This window comes from Arachis ipaensis, chromosome B10 (assembly GCF_000816755.2).
Source record: "Arachis ipaensis cultivar K30076 chromosome B10, Araip1.1, whole genome shotgun sequence".
Taxonomy (NCBI): Eukaryota; Viridiplantae; Streptophyta; class Magnoliopsida; order Fabales; family Fabaceae; genus Arachis; species Arachis ipaensis.
In genome coordinates this window covers 79569242-79579828 of record NC_029794.2, presented here as the reverse complement: position 1 = coordinate 79579828, position 10587 = coordinate 79569242, and the positions used below count along the sequence as shown (strand labels likewise).

Here is a 10587-nt window from a genome sequence, read left to right as displayed (position 1 = left end):
CAAGTGTGGCAACGCTGGGCACAACTCTCGCAAGTGCAGAAGTTTGTTTGTTGATGGCAGCCGGGATGCTTCAGCGGCCACCTCAGATTGGCAAAACGTGGATGTGGTCCAGGAGGAGGACGACATGCTTGAAGCAAATGTAAGTCCGTAAAAGTGATTGTCGTCCATGTTGTACATAGTCATAGCTTATGAATGGCTAATAGTTGCTTGATGTGTGTATTTAATTTTCTGATATCAGGATGCTGATGAATTTAACTTATAAGGGGAACTTCAGTGTATCATTTTCAGAGGATGCTGCATACAGTGTGGTTACCCCAGGACAACTAGCATTATCATGCATGAGTCATTCGTAGACATATAATTGGTATTAGATGTTTATGGTGCTACTGAAACTAATTTATATTCGTGTTGTTTGATCCATGCATTTAAGCTTAGACTTGTAGACTTAGTAATTATGGATGTCTTACTATTTACTGTCTCGTTAGTGCTAAAAGTTGACAGGCTTTTGCATTGTTGTTCCCCAGAGGGACTAATATATGAGACACTGAAATTGTATCTGTGACCATACTATTATTGAGGATAGTTATATCTAATTATGACTATTTGGGGTTTCAAAGTAAGGAATCCATGTAGAAGTTTGTTGAATTCGATTTTCATTTTTCTTAATTTTTGTCAGCAACAATTATCAAAGTATGGGTTAATTATCCTTAACTACATTTATGTATCCAATGTATCCATGTGGAAGTATGTTGAATTTGATTTTCATTGTGGTTAGTATCTGCCATCAACGGCATTCTCATGTATGGCTTACTTATGCTTACCTACAATTTCAATTTACGGTCTCCATGTGGAAGTATGTTGCATTTTACCTTGATTGTGATAAATATCTAGCAGCAACGCTATTTGAACAATGTCTAAATTAATTGAAGGTTGATAAAGTAGATATAGATTAATTAGGTCACGGTTGAAAGCCTAACTTTTGGTGAAAAGTTTCAATGTGAAGCCTTTCCCTTAATACACATCACACAATACATTTATCTAACACGAATAGAGTTTAGCTAAAAATTAGTAAATAGTTATTATTCATAATAGGGTGCAAAATACAAACAATCAAAAGTTCCCCTGGATACACAACTTTGTCATGTGCATGCCTCGTTTTAGATCGTGATGAGTTGATGATCTGACCAAAAAATGCATGCATGCACGTTTGGATGTTCATCATCCTCGTAGACCCAAAGTAAAGTGTCTGGAGGAATCCCATGAGCTGAAAGGGGTGAGTAACTAACAAAATAGCACCCGCCCTTCAAGGTTATGGGTTTTCTTCGAATTCCTCCAAAATGCCGGACACACAAAAAATGTACAATGCCACTTATGTACTACCATCAGCCTCCACCCATACCTCTACCTAGTTCAACGCTGGACACTCAAAAAAGTATGGTGCTACTACATAGCTGGCTACTAATAACATTACAGATAACAAAGTCAACATGTCTTCATGGCAGAATTTCAGCCATGGTCCACTTGCTGTTCTAGTCCACCATAGTACTCTGGAAAAATTCATCCTTCATATGGTTGAAGTGCTCTGTGGCAAAGCCTAAAACAGTGTCGATGCAGATCTTATCCCCAAGAAGGTCTATGTTGTTGTTCTGACAAAGCATCGAGTGAGGAAACACGACACATTAGTTCTACCGAAGTATGAGATGCCATAAGAAGTAATTAATGTTTAGATCAAGAGATGACACAAACCTTCTTCTGTCAAGGAGGGTTCAGCGTGAAGGCTTGTTCCATCGGTAGCCATAGAAAGATCCATAACTTATCCTTGTAGCTGGTACAGAAGTACAAGTCAAAGTTTAAATGAAAACAGTATTTAATAGCCTTAATTTTACACCAAATTAACTAAGTACTTAGTTCGAAAATGTCATTACCAGTTGCCCATATTAGGAACTCCAAGAACAAATTTAGGATTCCATTCCGCAAGGGGAGGTCTGCGTCCCAAGAGATTTAACTCAGGGAACTTGACCTTCAAGAGGTTGTCCAAAGTCCTAGCCTGTAGAGTCATCAGAATTTGCACAATTTATACCTAAAGAATCACAACAAAAACATCTTTCCTTCGATCCATTAAAATAAGATTGTAATGCTAATTTAATAACGGACAAATACAAGCAGCAGTTACTCGAATATAAAAACAATAACAAAGATCAATTTTTAATACAAATTAATACTATGCACAAGTAAAACAAAATAGTATTGGGAGTTGCATCATTATAGTTACCAAAGATCGTAAAATTGATTTGTGACACACCTACATTAGGACCTGTGAAAAGGTCATGAAAGAGGTAACGAAATAAAGAGAAAATGATTGAATACTCAACGAGAATTGCACAACTTAAGTGAGAGGAGAAAAAGACGAGAATAGGTGCTGAGAGGGTCAGATAAGAAAAGGTTTGGAGCCCCTTTTAGGGTTTGGCCACCTTTTCCAGAAGGTCTTTTAGGTAGCACCACTGATGGGTGAAAATTAGATTTCCACACAAACTTACCGGCAAGTGTATTGGGCCACATCAAGTAGTAATAACTCACAAGAGTGAAGTCGATCCCACAGGAATTGATGGATCAAGCAACTTTAGTGAGTGATTAGTCTAGTCAAGCTAACAGTGGTGAATTGGATGAAATTGAAGCAACAGAATATAAATTGTAGGAATTGTAGAATACAGAAAGTAAAGTGACTGAAACTTAAAAAGCAAGAAAAGTAAATTGCAGTAAATGTAAAGGGAATTGGGTGCTGGAAAATTAAATGAAGCAGTAAATTAGAACTTAGAGCAATTGCAGAAAATTAAACTTGCATGAAAGTAAATTGGAAGCAATAGTAACAGAAAGTTAAAATTGCAGAAAAGAAAATTGTAACAGATGATTATCAGAAACTGAAATTGTATAAGCCAAATTGAATTCAATACTTGAGATGCAAAAGTGTAGAAAAATAAAAGTGTATCAAAGAGAGCTTTCTATTCTATCATATTCCTACTCCTACTGCTGCCTACTACTATTGCAGCCTAATAGCTCTGTGTCTTATGAAATGCAACTGATGCCTTTATATAGGGTTTACAAAATGAAAATGAAATTACAAACAAATTACAAATCAAATGAAATTCCTATTCTAACTATCTCTTGTGCCTTAGAGTGATGATACTGGGCTCTGCTTGCTTTGAATTTTCAATTGGGCTTGGAATCAGACAAATTGAGCAGAGTTGCAGCTTCCAGGAGAGCATAGCGTTCATTTAGAGAACGGAGCATTCCGGCACCCACGCGTACGCGTCCCTCACGTGTGCGCGTGCTTTTGCATTTTTCTCCCATCGACGCGTACGCGTCATTATCAATCTTCAGCTCCCAAAGCTCGCGCGCTCCTTTCACGCATACGCGTCGTCGATAGCGTTTTCTTATCGAGCGCTACGTTAGCTTAATGAACGCTACTCCACACGTGCACATCATGTATGCGTGCGCATGGGTAGCAAAATCTCAATTCAGGCTTCTGCGCCAGCCACGCATGCGCATGCTTTGTCCCAGGTGCACCATCGACGCGTGCGCGTCAAGTACGCGTGTGCGTCGTTTGCAAAACTTTGCGTCCAAATTTTAACTTGCCCAAAATTGCTGGCTTAGTTAACGTAGCGCTCTCTTTTGAAAACGAGCGCCAAACACGTCCACGCGTACGCGTGGATCTTCGAAAATTGCTAATGACGCGTAGGCGTCCCGTGCGCATGCGCGTCGCTTACTGAGCGTGGTGTTCTTTGTTTGAACGCAGCGGGTTAGACCGGGCCCAAGTGGGCCCAAGTCCAACATATGTATGACCTAACTAATGAGCTTTGAGCTCATTTTCCATCATAAAGAGAGAGAGAGAGAGAGGCACTAATGAGAAGAGAGAAGAGAAGGGTTGGGGTTTCACTATTCACCCCAACCTTGTTTTGATCATATCTTGAGCTACGGAGCTCCGATTGACGAGCCGTTTGCGGCCACGCAAAACTCTTGTTGAGTTCTTCGTTTCTATTTAAGAAAATCTGGTAAGAACTCGAAACTCACACCCCAGTTTCCTTCCCTAACTTTCTACATTTTTTGGGATTTGGTTTTTGAGTAAGTTTTGTGGTTTTGGTTGTTTAGGTGATCTCTAGTAGCGGGTAATTGATGGATTTTACGTCTAATCTCATTGGGTAAGGTAAGTCTCTTCAAACTCTTGTGGTTTAATGTTTTGGTTAACCATAGTGTTGATTTTTGGTATGTTATGTGTATAGCTTGATAGTTGATGAGTTTTGGAGGTGGTGTTGGTCCTTGAGGCTTGTTGATCTTGTTGGAATCAAGCTTTGGGTGTTTGTACATATTGGGAATCGGCCAAGGTATGGTTTCGGTTTCCTTTATGTAATATGTAATGTTTCTAGACACTTAGGCTAGTTGACCTTAAGATAGGATTGAATGTTTGGGTGTATGTTTAATTGTATATAAATGTATGCTTGGTGATGGTTTGGATGTAGGATGAATGGGTTTGAATGTGATGATATACATATTGTTAGATGATGATTATTGATTAGTGGTGTTGGTGGGTGTTGAGATTTGAAGATGGATGTTGATGATGATTTTGATTGTTGGTTATTGGTGCTGATGAGTTTTATGATGGATTTGGTTAATGTTAGATATTGTTTGGTAATGATTACTAGAATTGATGAGGATTTGTTTTGGTTGTTGAGGTTGTTGTTAGTTGATGATGATTATGAGCGTGGATTTATGATTGAATTGGAAATTATGGATTGGTAGTGATATATGGTGTAATGGTTGAATAATTTAGGTGTGAAATTAAGGAGAATGATATGAAATGGTAACATGTTGGGTGTGGTAGTGTTTTATCATGATTGAGCAGGTTTTGAATTGAGAGTTGGTTAAAATTGAGGTTTTGAGGTTTTTGGTAAAAACGGATTTTTGGTGAACTTTGACGGATCTTAACTTGAGCCTCAGTTTTCAAAATTTGTTGGAATTTACTTTAAATTAAAGTTCATGGAAAAATATTTAATTGGATGTAAAGTTTGTAGGAAATGAATTCTTGTAGAGGAAGTTATGATCATTCAAAGTTTGGTGTCAAAATCTGAAATTCTGTGCATGCTGCAGAATTTGTGATTTTTGGCTTGTGTGCGCACGCACAACCCTGTGAGTTTTTGAATCTGTGTGCACGCACAGTCTTGTGTGCATGCACACACAGGGGAAGGCTTGCTGTTGAGAGCGCTAGCATGACCTGTGCGCGCACACAACCAACGAAGTTTTGCAACCTGTGCGCACACACACGTTGGAAGGTGCACTCTGTTGAGGGCGTTCGCACGCCTTGTGCAGATGAAAAAAGTTGAAAATTTTACTACCTATGCGTATGCACACCTCTATGTGTACGCACATATTAAAGGTTTCCTAGGCGTGCAAACACACACCCTTGTGCGTACGCACATGCCCTGTTTTTTAACTAAAATATTGTTTTTAACTGTTTCACCTTGCCAACAAGCTTGTAAACTTCTGTGACACCTATTTAAGACTCTTTGGCTTATTTTTCAGTTATCAAAATATGAGAAAGGTCCTAGTAGATTTAATTTGGGTATTACTTTGAAAAGATAAAGAACGGAGGTGTAGGTTTCTGGTGTATTGGGGATGAGTTTGGTTGAGAGAGAAGGAAGAGTAGTGAACTTGGTGATTACTGACAATGAATTGAGAAACTGATGAACTAACGAGTTCGAAATGGAATTAAGAACTGATGATGGTTATTACGAGCCTGATGGATGTTGGATGTGGAAAGTGTGCCAGGCACTATATTCTTGTGATGACTTGCATCATCTACCCCTTTCTCTTATATAAAAGGGCCATAGAAATAGTGAAATCTCATTCAATCAATGTAATTTCATGAACTAAATGATGAATTTTATGGTACATTGATTTGAAATGAGTTTTGTTTGAATTTTAGGTGAAAAGAGCAACAAAAGAAGAAGGAAACAAGAAAGGGGAGTTGGGCGTGTGTGCTGGGCCCCACTTGGTGCAAACGCCAACAAAATGAATGGGCGTGGGACGCCAGCTAGTAGGCGTGGCACGCCAGTTATCAAGCTCAGAGAAGAAGTCCATGAAGCTTTCAATGGGCGTGGCACACTAACGCCAAGCATGGCATGCCAAGGAGATGAAGCATAAGGGGCATGGCACGCCTAGGCCAGGCGTGGCACGCCTAGGCCAGGCGTGGCACGCCAACTATAAACTCCAGAGAAGGGACAACAAGCTTCAGTATGAGTGTGGCACGCCAAAGCCAGGCAAGGCACGCCAACTATAAATTCCAGAGAGCATTAGTGAAGACCCATAAGGGGTGTGGCACGCCAGGCTGGGCGTGGCACGCCAACTCCATCATCTACAAGTGGCGTGCCACTTGAGGTCGAACGCGTGGCACGCGAAGGCATTTGACCAGAGGAGCATGGAGGAAGCACCAACAAGGGCGTGCCACTTGAGACTTGAGGCGTGGCACGCCAAGTCAAAGAATGGATGGGTGTGCCACTTGAGTTCTAGGCATGGCACGCCAAGCTTGAAGAGCTCAATACCATAATGGGCGTGCCACTTGAGCTCGAAGGTGTGGCACGCCAACCTTGTTCATACCCTGGGCATGCCACTTGAGTTTGAAGGTGTGGCACGCCAGTTCATTGGTTCAGAGAGGAAGGATGCAGCCCCCACCAAGGGCGTGCCACTTGAGATCAAAAGCGTGCATGCCAACACAAGCCTCCAAAGAAGAAGATCAATGGGCGTGCCACTTGGGACTTTAGGCGTGGCACGCCAAGTTAAAATGATAATGGGCGTGCCACTTGATGATTGAGGCATGGCACGCCAATGTCACTCGCAGCAAGGGCGTGCCACTTGAGTCCTAGGTGTGGCACGCCAGTGTAGTTGACCAGAGAAGAGAATGAAGTCCTTATCAAGGGCGTGGCACGCCAGCTACTGGGCATGGCATGCTAGTTCAACATTCCAGAGAAGAAGGATGAAGAGTTCACTAAGGGTATGGCACGTCAGACCTGGGCGTGCCACGCTAGTTCAAGTCTCCAGAGGAGGATGACCATGCTTTATTGAGGGCGTGCCATGCCAGTTCTAATTTCTAGAAAGGAAGGAAGGAAAAACCACAATGGGCGTGCCACTTGAGCTCGAAGGCGTGGCACGCCAAGCTAGCTGCAAGAAGGGAGCATGCCACTTGGGAGTAGGCATGGCACACCAAGCCAAGCTGAGGAGCTGGGCGTGGCACGCCGCCCAAACACCACTCACACGCCAGGCACATGGTTCATTTTATTAGAGTTTTCCTTTTCTTTTCAACTATAATTTTCTTTCCCTTTTTGTAATTTTTTTCTAGTAATAGGAGTAGTATAAATACCCCCTATGAGTATTGAAAAAGAGGTTAGAAAGTTGAATTGGTTGATTAGTTTTACTTTTACACTTCATTTCATCTTCTTCCATCTCTTGTACTTTTCTCTAAGCTATGAGTAGCTAAACTCCCTCTCATTGGGAGAGGGAGGTCTGCTGTACTTGATGGATTAATGATAGTGAATTTCTTCTTCTCTTCATCTCTCTTTGATTTGCTAGAAGGAATTTCGTTCTTCATGCTTTGTATTCAATCATCTTGGAAAAGAGGTTGAATGCAAAATGGGTTTCATGGGAACCTTGGAAAAGGAAACATGAAACCATGCTTGAAATCCCTTCTCACACTTGAGTAGATCTGAGTTTTGGGATTTGGATATGGTGACATGAAATCCACCCACAATTTGGATCTATGAGAATGTGTTGGTATAATCAGGGACCAAGCTTATCTCTCTTCATGAGCAATTAGAGCAAGGAATTGGCTGATTATCAAGATTTGAGAGATTGAATCACCAAGGAATTGGGGTTCAATCAATCATGATTGCCAAGAGGTCAATGAGTTGCATGATTGAAGAAGAGATGATCTAGATCTAATCCAAAGAGAACAACATCTCCTGATCCCAATGAATTCCCCCTATTCTTATCTTCCCCATTCTTTATAGCTTTCTTTAATTTTTGTCATTACCCATTTCCCATTTATTATTCAGTCATTTATGTTCCAGCACTTTACATTCTTGTCATTTACTTTTCTGCACTTTATTGCTTTCCTTTATTTTTAAGTCATTTACATTTCTGCTACATAGAATTTTGCACTCAACAATTTCTATTGATTAGCTTGACTAAATTCACCCATTAATTAAAGTTGCTCAATCAATCAATCTCTGTGGGATTCGACCTCACTCAAAGTGAGTTATTACTTGACAATAATTTGGTGCGCTTGCCAAAGAACGGATTGATTATATTCATCAATATAGTGAGTGAAATCCGGTCATCACCTTGGAATGTTGAAAAATGATAATTGAAAGTGGATTGAGAATAGAGAACACTTATGATGAATTTGAAAAGATGGAAACCAGTGATGGGATGGTTATGATGAGTTGAGAACTTGGAGAGGAATGATGAAATCATTGGATTATATGAGAGTGTGCATGGCTATACATAAGAATCGCGAATTAATTAACCGATTAATTAACGTAAAATAATAATTTAATTGCCCGAAATAGGTTCAAAATTTTAGAATATTAATTAGAAAATATAAATATGATTTTTGAATTCAATAGATTTTTCTGAGTTGGAAAATGTAATTTTCTTCGAAAAATTGCGTAAAAATGCGTATCGGTAAATTAATTGTAGTACCGGCTTAAGTTTGTCTGGTACTATGCGAGAATAATAAAAACAGTAGAAAACCTTAGATAAATATTTAGAATTGAAAATTGGGCACTAATTTTAAAGGTTTGGCCCAAAGTTGGGCCAAATGGGCCAAAAATACTAATGGGTTGGACCGGGCCCAAGTTGGGCCCAAGCCCAACAATATATAAGATCATTAATGAAGCTCATTCAGCACATAATATCACAAAACCCAAGTTTGCATGCTGAAATGAGTTGAGAGGAGAAAGGAGCAAGGTTACTATTCACATACAACTTCCGGTGGCCATAACTCGAGCTACGATGCTCCAATTCGCGTGCCGTCAGCGTCTACGCGAAACTGTTGCCGAGCCTGTTAGTTATATCCCACTTCTGTAGGTAAGAAGTCGAAATTCCCTGCCCAGTTTTGTGCCCTTGTGAAATTCAAATTTTGGGATTTTGGTTTTGAGTAAAATCTTGTGTTTTGGGTGTTTAGGTACACTTTAGCACTTGGTTTCCAGTGGGTTTTGTCCTAATCAATTGTGGGTAAGGTAGGCTCACTCTTATCCCATGTGAAATTGAATAATTAAGAACCCTAGGTATTAATTGGTGGTACATTAATGTGTATAGCTTGGACTATTGATTGTTAATGCTTGTTGGAGATTGATTGGTGGCTTGATTGAGTTTGAAAGCTTCTGGAAGCTTGGTTAAGGTCAATTTGATGATTTAGTGCATATTGAAAATCGGCCAAGGCATGGTTTCAGTTTTTTCTATGTAATATATAATATTTCTAGACACTTAGGCTAGTTGACCATAGGATAAGATTGAAATTGATTGTTGATAATTGTGATGTTTGATGATTTTGATGATTGTGTTAAGTGTGGTAAATAATGATGTTGTTGAATTATGAAATTGGGTGGAATAATGATGATGGTGTGGGATGATAATGAAATTTTATGTGTGTTGATGTTGGAATATGCTTGTGAGTAATGAGATTTTTATAAAGTTGGTGATAGTGGAATATTGATGTGCAAATTGTAGAGTTGTTGAGTTCATGAAGGAGGAATTGATTGGTATAGGTGTTGAGTTGGTTGAATTATGATGGAAAGGTAAAGTATAGTATTTGGTTGTGTTTTATGGTGAAATTGAATAGGCTTTGAATTGGTTTGGGAGAGAATTTTAGAGGTTTAATAACTTAGTAAACTTTGGTAAAAACCAGTTTTTGATGAACTTCAACGGATCATATCTTGAGCTACTGTTTTGAAAATTAATGCATTTTATATCAAATGAAAGATAATTTAACAAGCTTTAAAATGGTTTAAATGTTTTGGAAATATGAATTTTGTAGAAAAAGATATAATAGTTGAAAGTTTGGTGTTAAAATCTGAATTCTATGAATGTTGCAGAATTTGTGATTTCTGGTTTGTGTGCGCACGCACAGCCTTGTGCGCACGCACATCCTGTGTGTTTGAAAGTGTGTGAATGCACAGTCTTGTGTGCATGCACACACAGGGGAAGGCTTGCTCATGAAAGCGTTAGCACGCCCTATGCACACACACAAACAACGAAGTTTTGCAAGCTGTGCGCACGCACACGTTAGAAGGTGCAATCTGTTGGAGACATTCGCACGCCTTGTGTGGATGAACAGAGTTGAAATTTTTACTCTCTGTGCATATGCACACCTCTATGTGTACGCACACATTTTGAAATTCCTCCTGGGCGTGCGCGCGCACACTCCTGTGCGTATGCACATGCCCTGTTTTTCAACTAAAATCTTGTTTTTAACTGTTTCACCTTCCTGACAAGCTTGTAAACTTCTGTGACACTTATTTAAGAATTTTTGGCTCGTTT

General features: G+C 39.7%; 1 protein-coding gene and 1 long non-coding RNA gene across 2 annotated transcripts in view; both read left to right on the top strand.

The window, feature by feature from the left end:
* LOC107623824 lies at positions 1 to 744 on the top strand. Its single transcript, XR_001616653.2, has 2 exons — positions 1 to 139; positions 239 to 744. It is a non-coding gene; the product is annotated as an uncharacterized LOC107623824 (long non-coding RNA).
* The window catches only part of LOC107620714, a 39574-nt gene that overhangs the window by 4829 nt on the left and 24158 nt on the right, over positions 1 to 10587 (top strand). The window contains exons 3-4 of the mRNA XM_016322840.2: positions 1160 to 1164; positions 10178 to 10198. Coding sequence (XP_016178326.2) covers positions 1160 to 1164; positions 10178 to 10198 — 26 coding nt within the window. The remainder of the gene's footprint in view (positions 1 to 1159; positions 1165 to 10177; positions 10199 to 10587) is intronic.